Raw genomic sequence first — 26,585 nt, forward strand, 5'->3', positions numbered from 1 at the left:
TACATGGCTGGTGGGAATGCAAAATGTTGCAGCTTCTGTGGAAAATGCTATAGCAGATCTTCAATAAATTAACCAAAATTACCCTATGATCTAGCAATTCCACTTCTAGACATATATCCAAAAGAAATGAAAGCAGGGACTGAAACATATTTGTACACCCAAGTTCTTAGTAGCATTATTCAGAATAGACAAGAGGTGGAAGCAACCCAAGTGTCCATCAATGAATGAATCAATAAACAAAATGTGGTGTATACACACAATGGAATATTATTGACTTAAAAGGAAGGAAATCCTGATACATGCTACAACATGGATCAACCTTGAAGACATTATGCTAAGTCAAATAAGCCAGTCATAAAGGACAACTGCTGTATGACTCCACTTATATGAGGTCCCTAGAATAGTCAGCAGAAGGAGAATGGTGGTTGCCAGAGGCTGGGGAAGGGGGAAATGGGAAAGTGGTGTTCAGTTTGTTTCAGTTGGGAAAGAAGAAAATGTTCTAGAGCTGGATGATGGTGATGGTTGCATAACAGTGTGAGTATACTTAATGCCACTGAAACTGTGCACTTAAAACTGGTTTAAAATGGTAAAGTTTATGTCATGTATATTTTACCAGAATTTTCATAAGAAAGCTTTTTTTACAAAAAGGATTTTGAATGAATGTTGGCCCAGTGAGTTAGGATGTAATGACCACTAATTGGCGATAGTGGCCAAGGGTGCAGGAAGAGTGTTGGCACACATCCCAGGTAATATTTTCACGTCCTTGGCAAAGTCTAGGTTTCTAAAACAATCATTCTGAACCAGAGATGTGCATCAGAATTACCTAGAACTCAAATCAATAATTGGATAGTTAGAAACACTGACTGTCCTTGGATAGTTAGAAAGACTAACTGCCCATTGATTCAGACACACACCAACGTTAGGAACCACTATTTGAGGGAGGTGGTTTATGAACTACCTTCTTTAATCATTACTGACTTTCATACCTCCTGCAGAACCCACTATCAAGAGAACATAGATTCAACTCTCAAAGTACTGCAGGGGGTCTCAGAGAGAGACTTGCCTTAGGCCATTCTAGCTGCTGTAACAGGAATGCCATAGACTGAGTGACTTATAAACAACACACATTTATTTCTCACAGTCCTGGAGACTGAGAAGTCCAAAATCGGTACTGGTACATTCGGTGTCTGGTGAAGGGCATTCTTTTCACTGTCCTCACATGGTAGAAAATGGGCAAGGGATCTTTGTGGGACCTCATAAGGGCACTAATCCCTCACCACCTTCCAAAGGCCCCAACTCTACCATCACGCTAGGGATTAAGTTTCAGCATATGAAAGTGGGGAGGGGGCACAGACATTCAGATCATGGCCGTAAGGATGACCAGCAAGTTTGACTAGTGTTCTTAATTTGACACACTATGAATATATATGCATTTATTCATCCACTCATCCAATGAAATGCACTTGAGTTCCCTCACTGGATTAAGGCACTGTTAGTCCCCTAAAGAATAGAGGCATTGTCCTTGTTTTCTAGAATTTTTGGCCATTTATTGGGAATGTCTGTTTAACTGCATTGGATATAAAGTTCAGTGATTAAGGCTACCTTCTCCAGTCTATCCAGCTTAGACACAATCATTTTCAGGTTGGCTTTCTTTTGGTTTTTATCTTTGATAAAACAGATTTTGAATTCAGTAGTGGAAACCCAGGGAAATAGCAGACACTTAACTTAAAACTGAAATTCCTGCAACATTTTTGTCCACGCAGATATATAGTGACAGTCGGGATTCTGCTGAGGGTGAAAAGGCATTATTTTTGTGGGAGGGGATGGAGGGTACGTTGAAATATTAAGCCATCAGAGTACATCTAATTTACTAGAGAAAACATTTGTTTATTCTAGGAGTATAATTGTAGAAGTGACCTATAAAACGTGAACCATTTTCTGTCTTCATTACCTAACCGGTCATAGCGACATCAACTGTGTCTCCAGTTTTGATATTCTGTTCATTTAGATCCTCCTGCGTCCCGAGCTCCTCCTGGGTGCCCCGTGTTGTTGGACCAGGGCTTTTCATACTTTATTCCATTATAACTTCATAAAGTTTTACGACCTTTTATTGAAGAACAAGTTGAAGATCAGAGAGATTAATAATTAATAAGTAGCTAAAGTGACTGAGCACTAATTTGGGGGCCAAGAGGTACTGGGCTAAATGCTGTTCACAGATTGTTCCAGTGAAGCCTCACAACATCTTTATGAGGTAAGTATTCTTATTATTCCAATGAGGAAAATTGAAAGTTAGACAAAAGCAAAAGAGCTTGACCAAGGCCACAAGTTAACAAAGGGGACCAGGATTTGAACCCTTCATCCACAAAGCTCGGGCTAATCCACTCCCCATCAGCCTCCTGTTAGACCTGTTTGTATTTACGCATGTTTTTGAACCACCCATGAATACCCAAGTGGGAAAGAACTAGTACTGTAACGTTGCTACTATTTCTACACTACATTAACAATTATTCAGTGTGTTCCCATTTCACTTGATTAAACCAAGTTCTCTGCTCTCAGCTGTAGTCTCCTCCCAGGTCTCTTGGCTTCCATTTTTACTCTAGTATATGCTCCACACAAGAGCCAGAGCCATCTTTTGTAAATGTCCATCAGATCATGTCACTCTCTTGCTCAAAATCCTGCAATAGCTTCCATTGCCACTGCCCTCTCCAAGTTCCTCCGCACTCCTCTTGCTGCTAGTTATCTTCCTGGCGACACTGACCCTTCAGTTCGCGGGACTTGCCAATGTTGGTCCACCCTCCAGCCCTTTTGCTTCTCTTCAGAAAACCGGTCATTCTCACCCATTAGGACTCAGCCTAAATGTCACCTCCTCAAAGAGCCCCTCCTCGGGCACCCTATCTCCCAACTCCCACTCTGCACCATTATTATATCATAGCCAACTTCCTTCATCAGCACCATCTGAAATCATCCTGTTTGTTTATTTGTTTACTGTCTGTCTTCCCTCAGAAAAGCAGGGGCAGCATCTGACACTGTTTCTCCAGGGCAGGCCAGAGTAGATGGCAGGACCCACTGCTGAAGGAGGAGATGGCCGGCAGCCTGTGTGCCTGTCACCCACTCAGTGCTGGCACAACAGGGGCTTCATAAATGTGTGTAGGGTAGGCACATGACCTTGAAATCTGGATTTGCTAATATCTTCCCAGATTACTGCAGTGATTCATTATATCCTGATTGTTCTAAAAATAGGGATTTTCTACAGTTTGCTTACCAGTTTGATACAGAGTAGTAATGTGGTAACTACACGCTTGAATGATTTCTAATATGTCTATCCTTCTTTGCAAATGAAGAAACTAATTCAGTGATTGCAAACCATGGTTTTGTGACATCCCAGTGCAGTAGTTTTTGAAGTTTGGACCCTGGACCATCAGCGTTAGCATCACCCACGAACTACATAGTAATACAATCTTAGGCCTTGCCCCAGACATACAGACTCAGATACTCTGAGAGGGGCCCGGAATCCTGACAAGCTCTCTAGGTAATTCTGAGGCCGGATTAAGTTTGAGAACCACAACCCTAGGGCATTTCAAATTATTTTCATATTGCACATATTTAAAGGTTTAAACTTAAAAACAAACAAACAAACCGCTCAATAAGGCACAAAAACAAACCAGGTCAGAATGGCTACTACAGAAGCCTACTGACACCTGTAAGACAACAGTCAAACCCATCAGCAACTCAACAGAACCAACGAGCCGTTTAAAATGTAGTAAAGGATAAGAAACGTACACTTAGAAATTGTCTTCTTTAAAATGAACTTTTAGATCTGGTTATAATGGTAATTTATCACAGAAGGCAAGATGGTGTCTTTGTGAATTTTTGGTATCTTTCTAAATTTGAATTGGAGGAAACTAGAATCCTGCCTTCATGGAACTTGCAGAATAATGTGATATTGGATAGATAAATAGCCCCAAAATTTGTAATTATAAAGTCTAAGCGCTATGAAGGAAAAATAGGTTTTACTTGTGTGAAGTGCAGGGAAGATTTAGGCAGACCAGGAACTTTCTGTGAGGTAGTGACATTGAAGTTGACCTCTAAAGGATGTTGGAGGAATTATCTGGACAAAGGATGGGGGAAGAAGGACAGTGTTGCAGAGATGTCAGCAGGATCCAAAGCCCTGAATCAGGACAGAGCTGCAGTCAAGGTCCCCAAAGAAACCTGGTGAGTGTGGAGGATAGTGAGGGGCTCGGGGCCAGACCCCACAGGGTTCACCTCAAGAGCTGGCACTCGAGAGATTGGCGTATAGCCTACATGCCATGGAAAACCACTGATGGGTTTTACACAGGAGGGCTATGATTTGAGAATTTTATTTCCCCCCAGCTTTATTGAGGTATAATTGACAAGTAATTATTTTATTTTTACATTCATTTATTTTTCTTAGTTAGGCATGAACTTTTTTAAAACGGGGATTTAAAACAAAACCCTCCAAAGGGCTCGCAGGCATCAGCAAACAATATGCAATTCAGGCTAACATATATGATTTGTCACACTTGGTCTGATTTATCTTTAAAAGATCACGCTGACTGCTTATGGAGAATGGACTGGATGGATGCAGAACCTGAAGCAGAGAGACTGTTAGGAGGCCACTTCAGTAATCTGGGTGAGAGGTGACCTTCTGGTTTAGGGTGATAGCAGTGGAGAGGATGAGTCATGGATATTCAAGATGCATTTGCAGAGCTAGCAGTGGACTTGCTGATGGACTTGGATGTGGGAGGTAAAATAAGGGAGAAAAGTCCAGAATGGGTTTTTGGCTTGAATAATTGGGTGCATGGTGGTGCCATTCATTGGGTATGGGAGGTTGGGACCCGCTATCGACTGAATGTTTGTGTCCCCCCAAAATTCATAGGTTGAAACCTAATCCCCAATGTGATAGCATTTGGAGATGGGCCTTAAGGATGTGATTAGGTCAAGAGGACAGGGAATTTCCTTGCCCCTTCTGTCATGTAAGGACACAGTGAAAAAATGGCAGTCTGTGAACCAGGAAGAAAGTACTCACCAGACCCCAAATCTACCTGTGCCTTCCTCTTGGATCTCAGCCTCCAGAATGGTGAGAGATACATTTGTGTTGTTCATAAGCCACCCAGTCTGTGGTGTTTTGTTGTAATGGCCTGAACTAAGACAAGACCCCTCCCTTCAGGGAACTCCAGGTTGTGGGAGAGATCCTTTCGGGGCTTTGTTCTCCTCCAGTTCAGGCACTTTGATTTTTTATTTGCTAGTTATATCTGCAGTTGTTTAAAGGCGAAACTGGAAGCCACTGACCCACCAGCAGAAGGAAACTAATCTAGACTTTTCCCGTTGTGGTAATAGATGTGTGCTGAATTATCTGGAGCTTCCTGCTCAGCTCATGAGGGTCAGGAGCATGCTCTATAGCCAGGAACAAAGCAAAACCCTGAAAGCAAACCTGTGACTATGACCGCAGTCAAAGCATATCATATTACTACCTGACAGAGTTGACAAGTGGTAAGCATTGTAATTGTACACAGTTTCTTCATTGAGCCCCAGGAAGGCCACATAAATCACCCCGCCAAAGAGGATTCAAATGTAAGTGGTTGCCATGACTGCCACAGTACCTAAGACTAAAGAGAATGGTGTCTCATCACTTCTCAGGTCAAATCTAAACTGTTCAGCTCAGGGCTGAGCATCCATCAACTGCCAGCAGCAGGTCACACTTACAATCAAGGCAGGACACCAAAGCCAGTTACCATCCACCACAGACGCTCACTCAAGCCTCACGTCACCTGGGCCTTTCCTCTTCCTGTTTGCCACTCACCTCAGTTTTGCCAGTCTACTTCTATTGTGCCCTTCGAACCTCAACTCCAAAACTAAAGAGGAAACATTTATTGTTTAAAAAGATAACAGTCTTTGAAAAAGTGTAGAAACAGTTGAAAGGCAAATGTCAATGTTTAATCATCTTTATAAGTCCTGAGAGATTTTTAAGTATCTCATAGTATAAATGTGGACACATTATTTTTGGTGATGAATTGCAAACGTTATTATTGAGCAGCAGTTAGGCATGAAACACTGTCCAGGGGTAGATTAGAAATAAGATCTAATCCTTGACCTAGAGTAGCTTCCTGTCCAAGGAGGAGATGGGAGACACCCAGGAAGCAGTTAGAACATGGTGTGAGGAAGTTTCCGGTGAAGGCTCTCTGAGGGAGCCCACGTTCTGAGTCCTGAAGGATGGCTGGGAGCAGCAGGGCTGGGGCAGGCTTGCAACGCAGAGAGAGCAGCTGGTACAAGGCTTGGGCCAAATCAAAAGTTCCGAGGTCTTTATAAGAGAACTGTACTTCCAGGAGGATGGGGTTAAATCAAGCCTTGAGTTTTCTGCTCCGGGCTGACCAGCTTTATTCCTGTCCTCAGGGTATTGTCACAGTGCTGGTCCAGAAGAGGCACAGGAAGGAGACTTGTCTTTAATGTCCAGATTGGAAGAAAAAGGTTCAAGTTTTCAAATTGAGATATCTATCCAAATAATAGGACATATTTACCACCTAGGACAGACGGCAACTATGGTTTTCATAGCACTTTCAAGACCCATTGTGCTTCAGGAAGAAAGTCCTTCACATCCTCTGAAAAATTAATGGCTGTGGAAACTTATATGACTCCTAGTTAAACTTCAGAAATAGGCAGCTGAAGGGATTTGGGCATGTTGCTCCTCTCCAAACCCTCCAAATTTGTGATTCCCGAGCATTCTGATGGAACTAGCGATGGAATTAAAACTTCATTTGTGTATTCTGTAATGCATTTTGACTCAATATTTGTCAGATGGATGGACTTTTTTTTTTTTTAAGACAGGACTCCTGTGACTAGGCACTCTGATTCTACATTAATGCCTGTTGTTTTTCCATTGCTCTAGAATATTAATAACACGAGCAAATCTCCAAGTAGGTTATGTTGTATTGCACCTAAGACTTAACGCTTGGCCAAAAATCTTAAATTTACAAGATGAATTACAGACTTAAGTAAAAGCTGTTATGTACTTAACAGCACCAAAATTTTCCATTACAGATACTGTTTTCACTCTCTCTTAATTAAAAAAAAAAAAAAAGAAAGAAAAGTGCCTTGAGGGGTCTTTGAATTTCCAAGCCTTCCAGATCAAAGATTTCTTCAGCTGTCTGAATTATAGGAATGTTGAAAAACAAAAACAAATCCTTTTCCTGCTATAAAATCCTTCCCATGTTTTTGTCTTGATGTAACTCAAAACGGCTGAACTGAAAAAATGTAGTTGGTGAGTTCTCGTCAAAACCTAAGAATTCATCAGAAATGGACTGGACAGTAATTTTCAAAGTGTCATTCTAATTAATCTAACCCAAGAATAAACGTTACTAAATTCTTATTCGATGATCCAAAAAATGAGCTAAATTAGCATTTAGCCTCAGAACTTATGGCTAAGGGTACCAAAATGGTTTAAACTGTTTATTAAAGTGACTCGAGATGAAATTGTAATAATTTGGGCATGACGGTGGTGGTGGCCAGTGTGATTTCCCCAATTCCACACATGCCCTTGCCTATATCTGTGTCCTTTTAGCAGCACAATTGGCAAAACAGTGAACTGTTTATTTCAAAAGCTTTTGCAAAGAGCATAGACTTTTGGTAAAGCAATAGTGTATAGTCATGTAATGATGAGCGGAGGTGGAGGGGGTAGAAAGGAGGGACACACACTAGAGAGGGGACTAATTAATTTATTTATTTAGCAACATCTAATCATTTACCCTACAAGTCATCTACCCTACAAGTCATCAGTTTGCTGATGTTTTCAGTCTGAGGCCTGACCCTCAGTGTACAAGAAAGGAAATGCCTTTACAAGGGGGTAGCTGTTTGGTCATCTGATATAATAGCCAGCCCACCAGTTTACTACCTGTGTGCTAGTGGTCTCAGAATATCAGCACTTTGCAAATGAACCACTTTTTGATTTGTCGCTAGCGAGATGTCATGCTCATACTAATGAAAACAACTAGGTGGCCCATAAGGGTATAAAGTACAAGACCTTGTGCATGGTGGGTAGCAGTGGCTTCTGTGCCCTTTGACATTCGAGCCTTAAGGCACTTCATAGGTCTAAGAAGACATTTATTTCCAATTTCTTCCCATGTTACCTTAAAATTTTCAAATAAGCTTTCTTTTTCTAATTGTTAAAAAGAAATGCACCCTAGAGAAATATTGGAAGACTGAAAAAAGTAACATAAACGTAAAAGTTTAGAAACAAATCCCACCATTTGCTTTTGCTTTATGTCAATTTACTTTTGTTGCATTTGCTTTATCAGTCTGTATTTACATAATTGAGAGCATGCCGCATACAGAATTTCTACTTTTATCTTGAAAACAACCATTTTCTCATGCTGCTCAAGTTTTGTAGCATATCCTAATGAATGCATACTACTCTGTTATGGGATGTATGTTTTATAACCATTTTGGGACATACAAGTTGCTTCCAGTATTTTGCTATCATAATTTATTCTGCAATTCACATCTTTTATACATAAAACTTTTTCAATATTTTCATATTAGACAAAGACTTCAGGTTACAAGTCACAAAAAACATCAATTCACTCTGGCTTAAGCAAAAAAGGAAATGTATTAGCTTGCATAGCTAAAAAGCTACGGGTGGAAACTGGCTTCAGGCATGGCTGGACTCAGGGGCTCAGTGGTGTCTACAGGAATCCATCCTTCTGTCTCCCGGACCAGCTTCCCTCTGTGCTGCTTTTCTTCTTGGGCCTGCTCCTTTAGATCCTCCCAGATGAAAGACAGCAGCTCTTTCCTAATATCTCCAGCAGAAGTCCCACAGTTGAAGCTCACCAACACGAATGGGGTCAAACACCTCTCCCTGAGCCAGTCACCGGGACTGGGGAAAGGTCACGTTCTGGTTGGCCCCCAGGACGTCCCTGCTCCCTCTCCCCGCTCAGTCCGCACCACCCTGCTGATGCACACTGGACTCTCTGCTGCCCTTGAACCCTTCCTTCAGTCCACACTGAGGGACTTCCCTGACCACTCTATTCTCTCTCCCTGTTGTTCCTTTTCATAGGCTCACTACTCCCTTATGCTCTGCTGTATATATCCCTGTGGTGTATGTGTGAATTATGTCTGCTTCCGTGGGAACCATGAGGTCCAATGCTGCAGCTCTATCCAGCACCCGGTAGATATTTATCAAGTGAGTTAACGAATGCATTGGCCAGGCCAGGTATGTACGATTCCGTAGGGTCAGCCTACCCTAAACACAAGAAATGCTGGAGGGAATGGTGTGATTCCTCAAAGAAAATGGGCAGCCATCCCAGAACGTGGGGGACTGGATGCTGGACTGACTAAAACAATGACGCCCATTACAATTTCAGATCACTTTCTAAAGCAAATTCCCAGGAGTGGGACTTCAAAGGATATGAATTGAGTTTCTCGATAGGTACGTTAGCGCCCCTATGAAAATTCTCCTCATAGCAGACAAAATAATCTTTCTCAAGTGCAGACCGCATCATGCCCCTCCACGGCTAAAACTGATAGTTCCTCACTGTACTGTGAATAAAAGAACCGACCCTGGCCCCCCAGACCCAAAATGATCCAGTCTCAGCCTTACTTCTCTGACCTCTCAGGCTCCCACATGCTGGCTTATTCTGTCCTGGAACCCACTCCTCACCTTGGGACCCTCATACTTCCTCTTCTCTCTCTGCCTGGAAGGCCCATGTGGCACATCTGACCAATGCTTACTCTTTCTTCTTCAGGCTGTAGCTTGCATGTCCCCTCAGGAGGCCTTCTTTGGCCATGAACAGTATGGGAGCAGTACGCCTCCCAGCCTCTCCGGCAAATGCGGGTCTATGTTCTTCGCAGCGCTCATCACCCTTTTCACTGGTTACCTTATTTATTCTGTCTTCATACTAGAATGTCAGCTCCATGAGACCCCTTTCCTGCTGTCCATTGCTGCATCCCCAAAACTCAGAATGGGTACCAGCCATACCAAAGGCCTTTAAAGCATTTTTGTTGGAAAAAAATTTTTTAATTGCTCTCCAAGAAGGTGGTAGTGATTAACACCCCATCAGCAGTAAGAATGCTCATTTCATCTCCTCTCTTGTTGAGGCAGTTTTCTTAGAATACAGCTCAAGAGATGGAACTTTTTTTGACCCTCATTGCAAGGCACCTGGAGGAGAAGCAACGAGGCCATTTTCTAACAGATACCACTCCCATTTGTACAGAGATCGGGCACAGGTATGTTATAACAAGGCCCCAACAGGATTTTACCTCCCCATCTAGTTTAAGAACAGCCTGACTCTTCATCTCTATTATGTAAATGAAAAAACAAAGTTCCTTTTAGTTACAACTGGACTCAAGGAAACTTTCTAAACAGGTTACCTTTGGTTAAAATTAGTGAATAATCAGCTCAAGTACTTGGAATGTGGATGGGCCTCATTTCTATGCATTCCCATTCCAAATTATCCAATTGTGTTGTTAGGTTGGTGCAAAAGTAATTGTGGTTTTTGCGATTTTTTTTTTAACCTTTTGAACCGCAATTACTTTTGCACCAACCTAATAGTATTTTGACTTACAGAAACCTCTCTAATCTGTTCATTGTTAACATTAGAGTGTGTATATTTTCGTACATTAATTTTTAAAGAACTTAAAAAAAAAGGCGTGCAAAAAGAGTTGATTACATAAAAAGTATTTAATACAGAGAACACCAAAGCACCTTTCATCAGGTAAAGGTCCCTATGACATATGTCAGATTATAATAATCAAATCTCTCTTTACCTGAAAAGAATTTCTGTTCAAATATAAAATAATAAACTTCATGTCCTCATCTTTTTCTGACAAATCTTCAGCATCACTTAACTTGGGGATCGTAGTTAATTCAGCAAAATAATTGTCTGTGTTCTTCAAAAGAAAATAGCGAATACAAAGTTTTCTACTATAAAAATAGCACCATTAAAGGAAAGGGGTCTGTATGTCTTTTTGTGCAAAGTCCCTAAACAAGTGACTTACCGAAATTCATGCAAAGCAAACTCTGAGCGGTTGCTTTTGTAACTTTCCTATGACACGGAATGGAAAACAGAAGAAGGTAAAAAGACAAAGCAAAACAGTAACTCTGAAGACTCAAAATACACGCACACAGGCACACACACAACTCTTGATAGAGTACGTTCCTTGTTTTCTGCCAATTGCATCACCAATCATCGACCTCAACCACAAAGGGTGTTTTCACGTCTATCTTGCCACTGTTGATGATGGAACAGTCAGTGAGTGGACGATCGTGCCCATCAGTTGCCTGAAGCTCTATGGAGTGGACCACTGTCTGGTGAGAGAAAAGCAGACCTGAGATGCACTTCTGACCCGCAACTATGACCATCAAAAGGTGAAAACAATGCCACGTCTAAAAGCCCAAGTGAGAAGTTGTTTGTTTTTTTTTTCCTTAATGATTACAAAAACCATACAAGCTAACTATGGAAAACTTAGAATAGTCAGGAAATTTATATGTAGCAGAACAAAATGTACCCTCTCCCTTTCTAATGAGAGCATATGTGTGTATTTCCTCACTTCTTTTTATTAGCATTTTATATTCTGAAAAAAAATCAGATATTTTTGGAAACACCGATCTCTAATAAAAGGTATTTCTACTCACTTGTTATACTCCAATGTAAGAGTTAACATAGAGTTTGAGTCAAGTTCAGCTCCACCCTATAATAAGGTCCAGGCATAATAAAATAGGCCAGAAATCAGATTTAGAAATGGAGCTACATCTGGGTTTGCCCATTTTAAAACTCACCCAAACCATTAACCTATAGGTTGAGTCTAATACTAATGTAATGCCAACCCCACAGTGGTGTGAAAGCTCCTTTCTCCACCCTGGAAGACTTCACAGGCCCGTGTATCACCTCGTGTCACGCCGGAGTAGGAAGGGCTGGCCAAGGATTAGGAAAGTTGGCTTCTGGTGGTTTTCCCAAACAGGGTTGAGACAAAAGTGGCAACAGAGTGTCTGAGTGGTTTGCACATGGTGTCAACTAATCCAACCTCTGGCTGAGTTAGGTCGATTTAAGATAAAAAGCCAGTATTCTTCTAATAATAATATAGATCTCTAAATAGACTGTGTATGCATGCACATAGGTACCTAAAGCAGTGGCTCCACATCTGAATTATCTGTGGCACTTGTAAAAAAATGCTTATTTAATGGTTAAAATGGAAATTTCTATGATATTTTGTCACAATTTAAAAATGCTTATTTGTGGGCCCACCTCTGGAGATTCTGCTTCTGTAAGTCTGAGGTGAGGTCCAGAAAACTGCAGTGGTAACAAAGCATCCCAGGTCATCTCGGGAGAATCAAGGGATGCAAGTCAGGAGATTCTCTAAATTCCCCGAAACTGTATGAAACATACACACTTTTTTTTTTTTTTTTTTTTGGAGAGAAAGTCTATAGTTTTCATTAGTTTCTCAAAGAAGTTTATAAGCCACAAAATGTTAAGGACTGTTCCTCTAAGACCAAGCAGCAGGTCTCCCAGGAGGTGTGCCAGTGGGTGGAAGGAAGTAGCTGCTGTCAATTAGGGCAATAAGACATGTGATCTAGAGGACTAGAAGTAAAACCACGATCTGAAGAAGAAAAAACCCCAAATTTCAGTTTTCTTATAGCTCAGCACGATGTTGTATTCAAAAATACTCATTGAATGAATCCGTCTACATTTAAACTAAACCTGGTTAGGCCCTGTGGTTAAAAACCCAGACTAGTTTAACATACGCATGCCCATGTTTAGCTCATTTCAAAAGCAAATTTCAGTAAGAGCCATGAGGAGGGCTGGCCTTCATTATTACGTAAGCATTGATTCTTTTGATGACCCTATGGCTCATGAGAATATAGGCATGTCGTTTATTGGGATGGGATATAAAGTGATACATGAAGTGATATGTGTTTGCCCCATTTCCATCCCATCCCACTTGCTCATAAGAATTCTATCTTGGATGGCTCAGGTAGAACACTTCCTTGCCTTGTAAAGTAGATTCTGAGTTGGCCGCCTTGGGCTCATTTCCTGGCCTTCTGTTGGGTAGAATCAAGACAGCAGGTGGAAGTTGCAAAAGAATTGCAATGAATGCGATTGGTGTGTTTGTGTTTGGATGAGAGAGGGGGAGTTTTTTCATGAGTTCACATGAAAAAAAGACAAAATGAAATATGGACGAGGGCAAGGGAGTTAAGGATGGTTCAGGGTTCGGTTGGGCAGACCTTACATTCGCCATTTCAGGAGTTGAGACTGCAACTGTGGGCAGTTGCTAAGGAAAGAAATATTGAAAGTGGAAAAGAATGGGGATTTTAAGAAGTGTGCCTATGGATTATGAATTGGATCCCTTTGATATTTTTTGAGACATACCAGTATAAATGTGAATTCTCTTTAGGATTTTGGTTGCTATATTTTGAAGGAGACTTGTACCTGGACTGAACTGCATGGGGCTCTGGGATTTTTATTAATACCATGGGTGCCAAAAAAATGTATACACATGACTTGCATTCATCTTTTGTTATCAAGATATATTGAGTATTACCATTTTAATACAGTTTATTTCCTTTCTTAAAATGTGTACACATTTTTTTGGCACCCTCTGTATTTTTAATTGTGGTAAAAACACATAGCATAATATTTACCATCTTATCTGTTTCTAAGAGTAGAGTTCAGCAGTGTTAAATATATTCACATTGTTGTGCAACTGACCTGCAGAGCTTTTCCATCTTGTAAAACTGGAACATTACACCCATTGAACACCAACTCCCCATTTCCTCCTCTCTTACACCCTGGCAACCACCATTCCACTTTATGTTTCTATGTATTTGACTACTTTAGATACCTCATAGAAGTGGAATCATACAGTCTTTTTATGACTGGCTTATTTCACGTAATATAACATTGTCAAGGTTTAGCCATGCCGTAACATATGATAGGATTGCCTTCCTTTAAAGGCTGAAAGTTATTCCACTATATGCACATACAGGGCCTTGGTTTTACTTGGTTACATTAAAAAGCATTCCCATTTATATCAAGTAGTGAGATAAATTAACTTAAGTACTCAACTTCTCCATGTCAGGTCCTCACCTTCTGCCTCAACGTTCCTAACAATTAAAATGCTGCACCATATATAATTTGCTCATCTTTGAAGAGGCCGGGCAGCATATATGGATCTCTAACAAGCACATTTTAAGATGAAAATAAATCACTGAAAACCCTCCCATTATAAACATAAGGCTTTGAACAAAAAAAAAAGAATATATTAAGTTACCATTCCATCAAGGACTTTTCCAAATACCACATGCTTGCCATCTAACCAGGAGGGCTTGGTCAAGGTGATAAAGAACTGAGAGCCATTGGTGTCAGGCCCAGCATTGGCCATGCTGACCCACCCAATGCCATAATGCTTCAGTTTGAAGTTCTCATCTGGAAATGTCTCACCATAAATGCTTATCCCTGGTGAGACAAAACCAAAAACAGGAGAATCAGCAGATGTTATATAAAAGTAAATTCTTCACAGGGAAACATACAGTTTTAGTAAACTTGGTTAATAGGACCCTATAAGAGGTGGAGAATGGGGGGGAAGATGGTAAAACATAAGGAGTAAGGAAACAAAAAATTCACTCCTTAAAGCACCAGGGACTGAAACAAACACACACACTATCACAAGCCTTAAATATGACACAACATAGTAGGATACCCTCTGGCCTCAAACCCAGGGCCAAACCCTGACCGAGCAGGTCAATGATTCACTCTGAAATGAGAAGGACTGGAGGGCAGGATGGCATCGTGAAGCCAGATGGAAGGGTGGAGGAGCCATCCTTGTGGCTTTATCTCTGTCCTGAGGTTCAGGGCACTTGTCCTGGGTCACTTCTACCTCAGCATCCAACAAGAGTGCACTAAGCACTGAATACACACCTTTAGAATCTAGCTAATTCTTAAAATAATCTTGTAGAATAGGTATTCGTAGTCCCATTTTGCAATGGGAAACAGAGGTTACAAAACTTGCAAACAGCAGAACAGAACTTGACCACCTGACTTTCTGACTCTAAAGTGGGGGCTCTTTCCTGCCTCCGCAGCACGAGCAGTAGCAGCCGGCCTGGAAGCCGTTAGGTACAATGACTTCGGGGCTTCTCAGGATATGGAGAGTGTTGGCAATTGGGAGCACCCAATGGTCCAACCTTGAACAGAGGAACCAAAAGCAGGCATGTAGGCTGGAGTTCTAGTAAAGCAGAGGTAGGGCAGAATACATCTTCCCCATAAAACAACAGAGACCATGAGAAGTACACGCTGCATCCTCCAACACCTTGAGTGCCTGTCATGCCCACCTCCGCGCCTCTCGCAGGGCCCCTTATCCATCGTTGCCAACCTGAAAATCCTGCCTTGGTTAGGACCCGAGTGTCTGTCAAAGGCGCACAATTTCTAGCTGGTTGGTCAATGATGTATGAGCTGACTTGGCAGGAAAGCTCTGTCCACAGAGGGGTCTGGGCTAAATTAAGTGATCCACAAGGTCCTAGCTTCCAAACTCGGAGAATTTTAACTCAAGACGTGCACACACACACACACACACACACTGGGCAGGGAGGGCAGAGACAGAGAGAAATGTAGAAAAGGGGGCACAGTAAAGCTCAGTCATCATTTCTGCTGGGCCCCAGGGCAGGATGGGGGATGCCAGTCCCAAGGGGACGGGTCCTCATGCTGCAGGCTTTCCCAGTGAGTCTCAGTGCTGTAGCGGCTGGGGTTGCTTCCCTGAGCATCCTTTCCCACCCCATTAACCCAAGTAACCTGCTCCATGCTGCATCCCCACACCTTGCAGCATTTTTGCAAGGACTAAAGTCATCTTCCTGAAGTGCCTGACAAATCCGAGCATTTAATGGTAGTCATTTTGTTATAAATAAACCACTGCAATAAACATAAAATTGAAAATGGCCTAGGTTTCTTTTCAAAGTTAGCAATTTAATATCCACCCAAACTGGTACTTGCTAAATTAAAAATTTCTTAAATCGGAAATACATTGAAATTCCATGTAGTCATCTATGCGATGGGTATTCAGAAAAAGAACTCACTAAGTTTCTGAGGGAAAAGAGTCCAAGGATCTGGGGAGCTGGGATTCCCAATAAGAAATAGTAAACTCGGGTGATCTGAAACTGTATAAATGTAATTATTTGTACTTTATAGAACTCTAACTTTCTTTATAAAATTAATTTATATTACAATTTTGACAACTCACCTAATACTTAATTTTTTTATTATTGAAAAAGCTGACAATAAAATGAAAGAATTTTCCAAAAGAGGGCAAATTCACCTGTAATCTTGCCACCTAAATACTAGTCTCCTCATTCTAGAAGGATGCCCGCCTCTTCCCTGTCCTCTTCCACCAGCATACACAGTGTTATATTCTGCCTTTCCTTCCAATCACAGACATCTTTCTGTACTGCTACATACTAGCAGGCTAGCATTGTCATAACTGCAAAATAGTCTACTATATAAATGTACTTCCACGATGGAAAGATAATGAACACCAAAGCAATAAGATTCAAAATTAGGAAGCCTCACTCATTCATATCTACCAAGATTTGGCTGCCCGAACTCTATCCTTCCGAAAGATTTAGTTTGGTGGTCTTTATGATTTTGTTCCTTAAACCTGGGAATTCAATATACTGGGTGAATATACTGGCTTCATTATAGGTTTCAGTTTGGTAATCAGCAAAGGAAAAATGCAAAAGACAGTGTTACCGCCAGTGCCATCTCCATTGGTGAAGTCTCCTCCTTGAATCATGAAATCTTTGATGACGCGATGAAATTTGCTTCCTTTATATCCATATCCTTTCTAAAAAGATTATGTCAGTTGAATATACAAGTAGATATAACCCATACTGAAAGATAAACCCCAGTGTTTATCTCGAACTGAGAAAATGAGGAAATTATACAAAATATTTACTGATAGAAATTTATCATGAACTGACCAAATCAATAAATAAGTAAATAAATGAACTATGGAAGTAAAGTATTAACATGAATAAATAAAAAGAGAGCAATTTGCATTTTCACTTGATTGTTTCCTCTCAATTTCTAGAAGTGTCAATTTCTAGACACTGAGTGCCTGAACAATACATAGTTTATAGGAAAATGAAGTAAAATATTATAAGATGTCTCCGGTTCATCTGACCTACTAATACTTATTTTCCCAGAAGACATCTTTATGCTTGGCTTGGAAGAAGGAAGATCCAATTTGTGCACAAAGGAAATAAAACTGGGACACACCTCTCCTGTTGCCAGAGCGACAAAATTTTCCACAGTCTTGGGCACAACTTTTCCAAAGAGGCCAATCACAATTCTGCCAACATCTTTGTCTCCAATCCTTACATCAAAGAAAACCTGTGTGTGGTTGAAAGACAGAGCAAAAGGTTATAATGTAGAAAAGCTACAAACACAAGGTAAGTGAAAATTAAAAACAGAATTGATCCACGTATGAAAGTCTTGTCCACCAGTACTTTACAAGGGGTCACGAAGGAACATAAGTTAAAGGAGCTCTACAACCATTTTGTGGGTTCATTTCACTCACAAATATTCATTGAACCCACATTTATTGAGCACCAACTATGGGTCAGGCACTGTGGTAGGTACTGGGTATAAAATTTGACTCAGTACTGTCAGAGTTAGACAGTCAAGTCTTCAAGAATTCTCCCCCACACACTCCAGATAAATACTGCTGCTCCTTCCCTTTTCCTAGCTTTGTGAATGAAAATTAGAGTGGAAACTGTTGCTCTTCTGAAAGGTAAGGCTGTCTAATCTTGACAGGAGGAAAAAAATTGGTGAGGAGAGAAATAGGTTAGCCATCCAGATTTATTTTCTTCTAACTACGAACAATGCCAAATTCTCAATGAGTTCTCACTAGACGTCTGCTGTCAAGGGGACTGCTAACGACGATCAAAAGGCAAGGCAGCCCTCCAAAAACAGCCTGTCACTCACTTCCAAGCACACCAAGGCACCAGGTCCCCAGCCTCATCCAAAGGACGGCAACCTTTACACTCAGGTCCTGACAACACCATTCACCCTATAAACTTAAACATTGCATTCAGTCGTCATGTGATACAAGTACAACGTGTTCTTTTCCTGTCACAACCTTTTAGAACAGAAGAAAGAAAACACATATCCAGAAGTGAGTGTGAGTCACTTTTTTGCAGACAAACCTTAAAAGTTCTCTTGGACTTTTTTTTTTTTTTAATGTTCCCCCTAAAATGAAATCATATACATTTTGCTTCACAAATCACTGTGTGAAGATGATTCTCAGACAGAACACTTGAAAAGGCCACAGAGTCGAGGGCATTCCATTAGCGAGTTTAGATTATATGAACCAATTTACTGTTTGAATGGGTAAAAAAAGACATTCAAGAGATGGCTTTTAAAAAAATACAAGAAGGGTTGTCAAAGAAAAAAGATGTCTTACAGTTTAGAAAAATCACAAAGTAAAGACTGTCAAGCTTCAGTTCAAGACAAGAGCTTCTGCCAATACATCACTACATCTGTCATAGGGTGATGTGATATTTAGTGTTCATGTGGCATTTTACAATTTTTACATGGCCAAAGCTGCAAAAACCATATTATTATTTATATAGTAGGACTTGATAGGATGCATGGAAGACCGTGAGATGAGCCAATGCAGGAGAGAGCAGTGCATCGAGGCTGCAGTGAACATGTGCATGAGCCTGTGCCCTCAGAGCTGGTTTCTCCAAAGGGATTCCCAAGCCAAGGAGTAAATTCTTTAATGGGCAATAATGAGGCAGCACCGGGAGAAGAATCATGCTCGTAAATTTAAAGAAACTCAGTACGAGTACTAGAAAAACCTGCCAGACTTTTAAAATAAAGAAGGGCAAATAAAGTCTGTGAATGTTTAGAAAGCAGAGAGAGTGAAATCTGGGAGAGCGGATGAGAACACAAAGAGACGTGCCCGTCAGCCAGCATAACTCTTCCATAAAAACCCTGTTTTCTTACACATGGCCTAGCACATGTGGTAATATGGGTTTGTTTGTTTTTTTCCCCAAACTGCCACGTCCTTCAACTTCGTGAGTGATGGCAAGGAAATATAGCCAAGTTTTCCCAACTTTAATGGAAATGATAAAATCAAATCTATTCGGTCAACAAGTATTTCTCAAAGGTCTATATAAATGACAATGTGAAGTTCCAAGCTACAGGAGAGAGCCCAACCTGAGGCAGCTTAAATCCAGAGACAGGACAAGTAAAGGCACTGTAGTACAAGGCAGCATGTGACAAGTGCCCGAGAACCCTGTACCCGAGGCCTGGAAGAAGGCTGAGGGCTGAGGGAAGGTATCCTGGAGAAGGTGTAGATGGGAGGCAGCCCTGGAAGGAACAGAGCAGCCTCCAGGGACATGAATGGCACAAGCCCTAACTGGCAGAGTTCTTTCTGGAACCAAAGCACCAAGACAGGAAATGTAATCTGTGTGCAGAGAAGCACCGGCTGGGAAGGGAGACTCTCACCAGTTCCACAAGGCAGAAGGAGGAGCCGGCTACACCCAGAGATCTGGGTTTTGTTAGGCAACAGAGAAGGTAAAAAAACAGGACCCAAGGGGAGACTTTGGGAATATTACTCAAGTGGAGGTGGGGCAAGGGGGTTGGGGTGGGGGTGGGAACCTGAAGGCTTTAGACTAGTTCACAAATGAGGCAACATGACCTGCCCTGGGGTAGTGGCTGAGGGAACAGCAAGGATGGAGTGAAGGGGAGGGGCATCTCAATAACGGGGGACAAACTGGAGGAGAGAAAGGAGGAGAGGGAAGGAAACAAAGGACCTCGTCAGTGATATCTCAATGCACTTTGCCTGCATATCTTTTATAATTAATCCTCACCACATCCTTGTGCGGAGGAGAAGGTACTATTCTCATGAGTTTACACATGAGAAAAGTGAGGAGCAGGCAGGTTAAGTGATTTACCAAGATGTCCCAACCAGGAGTGTGAAAACCAAAATTTCAGTCCAAAGCTGCATCCAAATAGACTGTGATTTATCATTAATACGTCTCTCTCAATCTAGGTAGGGAAACACATGCAGGGTAGAAACGGTGTTTTTCAATCCTCAGTTCCCAGCACTCTTGTGACTCAAGTACAGACTCAAAAAATGTGCAATAGCTCAATGCCACGTGATACTAAATGAGGACGAGGGCAAACATTTACCTAGACAGAGTGAAGGTGGCCCAGCATGGCAGCCAGGCACACTTTCACTGTACACCCCCTCTGCTGTGTGTCCTTGGGAACAGGCCCTGTGCTCAACACGGGGCGGGAACTACAAAGCCCCTACCCTCATGTAGTTTAAAGCCCCACAAAAGAGAAAACACATATATATGAGTAGCTATAATATAATGGTAAATCTGGGTTTCTGAGGGGACAAGTACAGATAAAATGTCAGGGTTAGAGGCAGTGATTAGCTGCATAAATCAGGGTGGGCTTCCTGGAAAAGGTGGTACTTGGATTCCAGGTTGCACTTCAGGCGTGGGCACCTCAATCACTTCATTGTTCAAACTGCCCTTGAAAGCCATTTGAAAATTATGGGGCACTGGAGGTGATCAGAGGTGGTAGAAGAGGGAAGAGGTACTCACACAGCCTGACCCAAACCCCTGTCGGGTTAATCCTGCTTCGATTTCCAAAGTCACTGGGGAAGACACCACTTATATGAGACGTGATGTCAAGGAAACTGTTCTGAAACCCAGCTCCCCCACGAACAGGCCTTGGGACCTGGGGCAAGTTCATTAAACTCTGAGCTCTTGTTCCTCATCTGCAAAACGTGATTCTTTTCAGGGCTGTGCTGCTATAGTAGGATTCGTAACACAAATAAAGCTAACAATTGACCTCTCAAATCAGGAACTTAAATCTGAGCTAACTACTTTACCTGCTTTATCACATCTAATATGCGAAACCCACGCAGGTAGGTATTATTTCCATCTCCATTTCATGGAGGAGGAACCAGAGCCTCAGACCTTTCATAACACGCCCCAGATCACCCGCTTTAGTCTCGCAACCACTCCATGGTGTAGAAAGTGCCAGCAAGCTGTGAGGAGTGTGGCTGGAAATATGACAGCATCACTTTTTACACGCTAGGTGCCTGACTTTGTACAGAACCCATGGCTCTGCTGGAAAACAGGGCTGCAAATGCCAGTTCGGCTGGTTTTGAGACCTGTGAGCTAGAGCCCCAGAACTGAGCCTCTCTGGCTGGGCAGGAAGCTGAGGCAGTGGCCTGGAAGCTGGATGCCTGGACCGGGTGAGTGCCATTAAAGGGCCCTGCAGGGGGACAGCATCTCACGTGTCTCTCTTTTAGATTCCTATTTTTGACCAAAATCAGAGGAAAAGGAAAAGACAGCTGGGTAAAACAAAACACTACAGCAGTGGCCAACCAATCTACTTTTCTGCACTCAGAGAAATCATTTTTAATGTCTCCATTTGCCAATAGATTTTGTTTTAAAAAGTTCAGTCAAAAAGTAATTACTTCAACAGAGTCGAATCTGTAGAAGACTCGCCTACAGAACCCCAGATGAGAGTGCATGAAAACTTCCTCAGTGACAGCACCCTAAAGGGGGGAGGGGGGGTTAAGAGGCTCAGACTCTTCCCTTCCTGTAGCCACCCGCTTCCTCCTGTCCTGGCTTCCTCTTCTAGAGGTTCCCAATCCAGATGGCATACCCACAGAGGTTGGACCGACTTGCTCTGGGGCGGGTCTCTGCATTGGTAGATTTAAAACTTCCCAGATGAAACTTGTTCCCAAATATTGCAGGTGATGTCCCCACACTGAGAAATTATTCAGGGTTCATCTGAAATTCACATTTAACTGGGCATCCTGTATTTCATCTGGCAAGCCTAATCCTTTTCCCCCAGCCCCTATCAAACTGCCAGCAAGTCTTGTTAAACCTCCAAAATCTATTTCAAGTCCCTCCCTGGCTCCCCATTTCCAGGATTACCACCCAAATCTAAGCCACCCCCACCTGGACTCTGGCATGGAGCCCAGAATGAACTCCCAGTTCACTCTCCACTGAGCGACCACAGTAATTGCTTAAAAGCATGTATGAGATTGTGTCAAACCCACGACGCTTAAAACCCTTCAGAGGCTCTCACTGCACTTAGAATAAGACCTCAAATTCTAAGAGTAATTGCCTCAAAACCCACACTCCTAATAGTGACCTCTACGTGACCTGCCTGATCTTGCTGCTGCTCAGTCCCCAGCCTCATCTCAGGCCACTCCCCTCTCATGCCAGTGCTGAAGGCAGACTGTCCCTGGCACCCCATCCTCGTAACAGGAGAGGACGGCTTTCCTGTCTGGAGGCCTTCACATAGGCACTTCCCTTGCCTCCCTAAGTCTTTCCCACGTTGGTTTTTCTTATTCTTCAAGTGTTTTTTAATGTCACCCAATCTATATTAAGGTTTATTTCCTTCATCATTTTATAATTCTACGAATTTTAAGTTTATGGCTATATCCTAAGAGAGCAAATCTGCAGACTGAAAGAAGCCCCCTCCTCCCCCCTTCAGCTCTGTGGCCTGTACAAGCCATTTCCCAAAACTGATATGATATGCGGAAAAGATCGAGGGGCTGAAAGTAGACTTTGCTCACAACAGTCAGACTAAGTTTATCTCACACACACACAGCAAAGCATGCCCTCTTAGGCTAGTTACATGTTGGGCGGAACCTCCCCCTTCCACACCCTTATCCTCCCACCTCCCGGGGCGGGGTCTGCGGTAGTCAGCATTCTGCTACTTGGACAGTATCATTTCCACTGGCAAACACCGGACTGGTTGTTAAGACTGCTTGCAGCTGCCCCTCCTTCCAGATTCCAAGGCACTACTTACTGCCAGTTAAGTTTTCTAGAAGGGGTGATTAAAGGTAGCAAAGCATTCCCTCCTCCCCCTCTCCCTCCCTCTGTCTCTCCCAGCACCCTGCCATCATCTTCTAGAACCTTGGGTAAATATGCCGAAAAAAGAACAGAAGCTGTAAAGCCGCAGCCCATGGAAGTTCCCCCCTCCCCCGCAATCGACACTTACAGGCCGGCAATCAGTTATACAGGTGCCGCCGGAGCCTGCCAGCACCATCCCAAGCCCAGGGTTTGCCCAGCAGCCGCTTTAATCTAAAAGCGCACTTCTCCCGCCCGGGGGAGGGCGAAGGTTCGTCAGTAGAGGGGGACAGCCTCTCCTTGAGCACGGATTGTAACGCCTGCCGGGACACCACCACGACAGCGGCTGGACCTTGGCTCTTCCAAGCCTAGTGACAGCAGCCGCGGGCGGACCAGCGGCACCCCCGGGCTCGGGGCGCGTCTCCTCCGCCCATCCCCGTCCCTCCCGCAGTCTTCCTGCTTCGGTTCCCGAGTCCCCGCCACGCCGAAGGAATGTCTCCTTCCTGGAGAGAAGGTCCACCGGTTCCGGAAGCTCCTCCGCGCCCCTGGGCTGGTCACGTCGAACCAAGGACCCGGGAGATTAAGTTCAAAGAGCCCGCGGCGGGGGCGGGTCGGGACTCGGGCCAGCGCCCCCAAGTCATCCCAGAGAGCGCCACCCCCCACAGCACGCGGGTAGCCCCTCTCACCAGCCCCGCCACCGCCTCCCGTCCTCGGCTCACTCTCCGCCACCCATCACAGAGGTCCCATCCCCAAAGCTCCCCCATCCCCCTGGCCCGCACGAGGGGAAATTGCAGCCAGTCACTGTCACCTTGGCCGTCACCGAGGGGCCTCGCTTGCGAACGCCCGAGGCCCTCGCAGAAGGCACAAGCGCGCAGAGCCCCACGCAAAGCACAAGAGGTAACAGCAGCAGCCGGGAACTCGGGCCCATGGTGAAATGCAGTGGCCGCAGCGGCTCCGGCGCTTCCGCAGGCTGGGGGACTGGTGGTGGGACTCCTGGCGGGCTGCGCCTGCGCGTTCTCGAGTGGAGGGGGGGCGGGGGATAGGCATGGGGCAGTCCCGGCAGGGCCGGAACCCCGGGTGCGCTCCTCCCAAGTTCAGCCCAGTGACCGAACTAAGGACTCGACAAGCGCGCTGCAGAGGGCGCAGCCGGGTCCGCGCCTGCGGCGGGTGCGCTGGGAGCTAAGCCGTAGCGAGCCCCGCTGCTACGGCACCCGGGAAAGGCAGGCTCCGCCCGGGGCCCAAGAGCTGAGGGGTGCGCCCGGGGCAGCTCCAGAACTTACCGTATAGGCGCGCGTTAAACCCCACGGAAAGTCGAGGACTCTCATGGCTCCGGGTCTGCGTGGCAATTTGCACGCCGCTATGTATGACCTTAGCTATTCTTGGAGTAGCCTCCACTGCTCTTGGAGTAGCCTTGGCCTTGGCTGCCAGGTTCCAGTATTGCATCAAAACCTTCAGCCAAGGTTTGGAGGGCGCTCAGAACTTTCGGACCCCTGGATGGTAGACTCCATTACCCATGATGAATGATCTCTCACTGAGATGATTCAAGATGAGGATGTAATTTTTACACATTTAAGAATAATGTTTAGGAAGATTATGTAATGACATGGGGAAATGCCCATTATAGTTTTAAATGGAAAACTCAAGTTGCAAAATCACATAGAAATTCTGATTTCAACTGTGAAAATAAACATATAAAGACATTTTTAAAATGGAAAGAAATGCACCAAAACATTTACAGTAGCTATGATGATAGAATTATGGATTTTTGTTTTCTTTGTAATTTCCTGATTTCCCACGTGTTCTGCATTGAGCATGTAAGTATTTTATAATAAAAAAATATTACTTTAATACTCAATGCTTTTTGAATTAGGACTTCAAAAGAACTTTTTTATTTTAGAATAATAGCTCCAAAATTAACTACAAATTAATAATAGTATTCTGTTGGTTTTCTTAGGAGTTGGTGTCATGACTTTCAAGCCAAGATTTCCTTGGGTAAGCAGATCGGATTCCTACCTGTAACTAAGAGTAGAGCTAAAATTACATTGGAACCATTTATTATACATAAACAAATTAACCACAGCGTTTGAGTGGTTGGCAGAACACTCCTGAGTATTTTGATAATTCAGTCCAGTGAAGGATCTAATGTCTATCTTCATCACCTGTACCCCAATAAAGAAAGAGTCCCCTTTTGTAGCAGGTGCCAGAGCACTTACCTCATTCAGTGATTGTAACTGCATATATATATATATATATGCATTACTGTAATTGTATTTGTCTTTTATCAGAGTGCAAGTGCCACCAGAGCAGGGAGCACGCCTGTATTTATTCCTTTTGATGAGCCAGATCTAGTAAAATGCCTGATATACTGGGGGTGCCAAAAAAATGTATGCACATGACTTGTATTCATCTTTTGTTACCAGTATATACTGAGTATTACAATTTTAATACAGTTTTTTCCTTTCTTAAAATATATATACATTTTTAGCACCTTCTGTGTAGTGATTTCTCAATATTTGTTGAATGAAGGAATGAATGTAGCCGTCTAACTAATTTTTAAGAAATTTTTTATTGGGAAGATTGATACAAATAAAGAAAAGTGCACAAAATGTAAGTGCACATATCAGTGAATTATCACAAACACAACTAGATCCCCCTTAAGAAATGAAATACTTACCAGCTCTCTAGTAACTTCTCTTGTAACCGCCCCCCCAAGACTAAGACTTTCTTCTCCCCAAATTAACCTCAATCCTGACTCCTTACACTATGATTTTAGTTTTGTTTTAACTTTATGTGAATGGAATCCAAATGCTATATTCTTTTGCTCAAATTTATGTTTATGAAATTCATCCTTTTTTTTTTGCGTGTAACTCTGTTGATACATAGCACAAAGTAGAAGTCAAATTCAGTTTTGTTTTCATATGAATATCCAATTGTGTCAGCATAATGTATTGAAAAGTCTCTTTTTTACTCACTGCTCTGTAATGCTGCTTCTGTCATGGGACAAGTGTCCATACATGCATGGCTATGTTTGTGGGTCTTCTATTCTGTATCATTGACTTATTTGTCTATCTTTGTGCCAACACCACACTGTCTTAATAAAAATAGCTATATGATAAGTCTTCATAGTTAGTGGTACAGGTCTTTCCACCTTGTTCAACAGATTCTTGTCTGTTTTTGACCTTTTCGTTATAATAGTTGAGAATCAGCTTGTCAGTTTCCATAAACTGGGATTTTCATTGGAATTACATTGCATCTATAGATCATTTTGGAAAGATAGAATATTTGTGATATTGAGTCTTCCAATTCATGAACATGGCATATTCCTCTATTTATTTAGGTCTTCTTTAAATTCTCTCAAAGAGATTTATAGTTATCTGCATAGAAGTCTTGCACATATTTTGTGAGAATGCTTTCAAGGTGTGTTTTTTTATGTTTTCATGAATCATACCTTTTTAAACATTTATTTTCCTATTTGTTGCTATTATATTGTAGTAAAACTAATTTTGTATATTTGTAGATATACAAAATAGATAAACTTTGTTAAAAACTTATTCTAACGATTTATTTGTGAATTATTTAGGACTTTTTACATAGACAACTGTATCATCCGTGAATAATGATGGTTTTGTTTCTTCCTTTCTAAACTTTATATCTTTTATTTCTTTTCCTTGCCTTATTCCTTGGTTAGGACCTTTAG

General features: G+C 42.6%; 1 protein-coding gene across 1 annotated transcript; it reads right to left on the reverse strand.

Moving 5' to 3' along the window:
• Positions 1 to 10,671: 10,671 nt before the first annotated feature.
• On the reverse strand, positions 10,672 to 23,906 carry PPIC (peptidylprolyl isomerase C). The gene is made up of 5 exons (XM_019728012.3): positions 23,697 to 23,906; positions 17,271 to 17,384; positions 16,743 to 16,836; positions 14,278 to 14,462; positions 10,672 to 11,317 (listed from the first exon to the last, which is right to left on the reverse strand). Exons 1-5 carry the CDS (start codon positions 23,814 to 23,816, stop codon positions 11,189 to 11,191), a joined length of 642 nt encoding a protein of 213 aa, XP_019583571.1. The 5' UTR covers positions 23,817 to 23,906; the 3' UTR covers positions 10,672 to 11,188.
• Between the last annotated feature and the right edge of the window lie 2,679 nt (positions 23,907 to 26,585).

Source organism: Rhinolophus sinicus, chromosome 3, assembly GCF_057876585.1.
Source record: "Rhinolophus sinicus isolate RSI-liver-muscle chromosome 3, RSI-T2T, whole genome shotgun sequence".
Classification (NCBI taxonomy): Eukaryota; Metazoa; Chordata; class Mammalia; order Chiroptera; family Rhinolophidae; genus Rhinolophus; species Rhinolophus sinicus.

Excerpts from the sequence above, each read along its gene's own strand:
- PPIC (XM_019728012.3), bottom strand. The coding sequence starts at position 23,816 with ATGGGCCCGAGTTCCCGGCTGCTGCTGTTACCTCTTGTGCTTTGCGTG. Across the intron at positions 17,385-23,696 it reads GCCCCTCGGTGACGGCCAAG|GTTTTCTTTGATGTAAGGAT; the intron begins GTGACAGTGACT and ends AACCACACACAG. Across the intron at positions 16,837-17,270 it reads TCGCTCTGGCAACAGGAGAG|AAAGGATATGGATATAAAGG; the intron begins GTGTGTCCCAGT and ends TAATCTTTTTAG.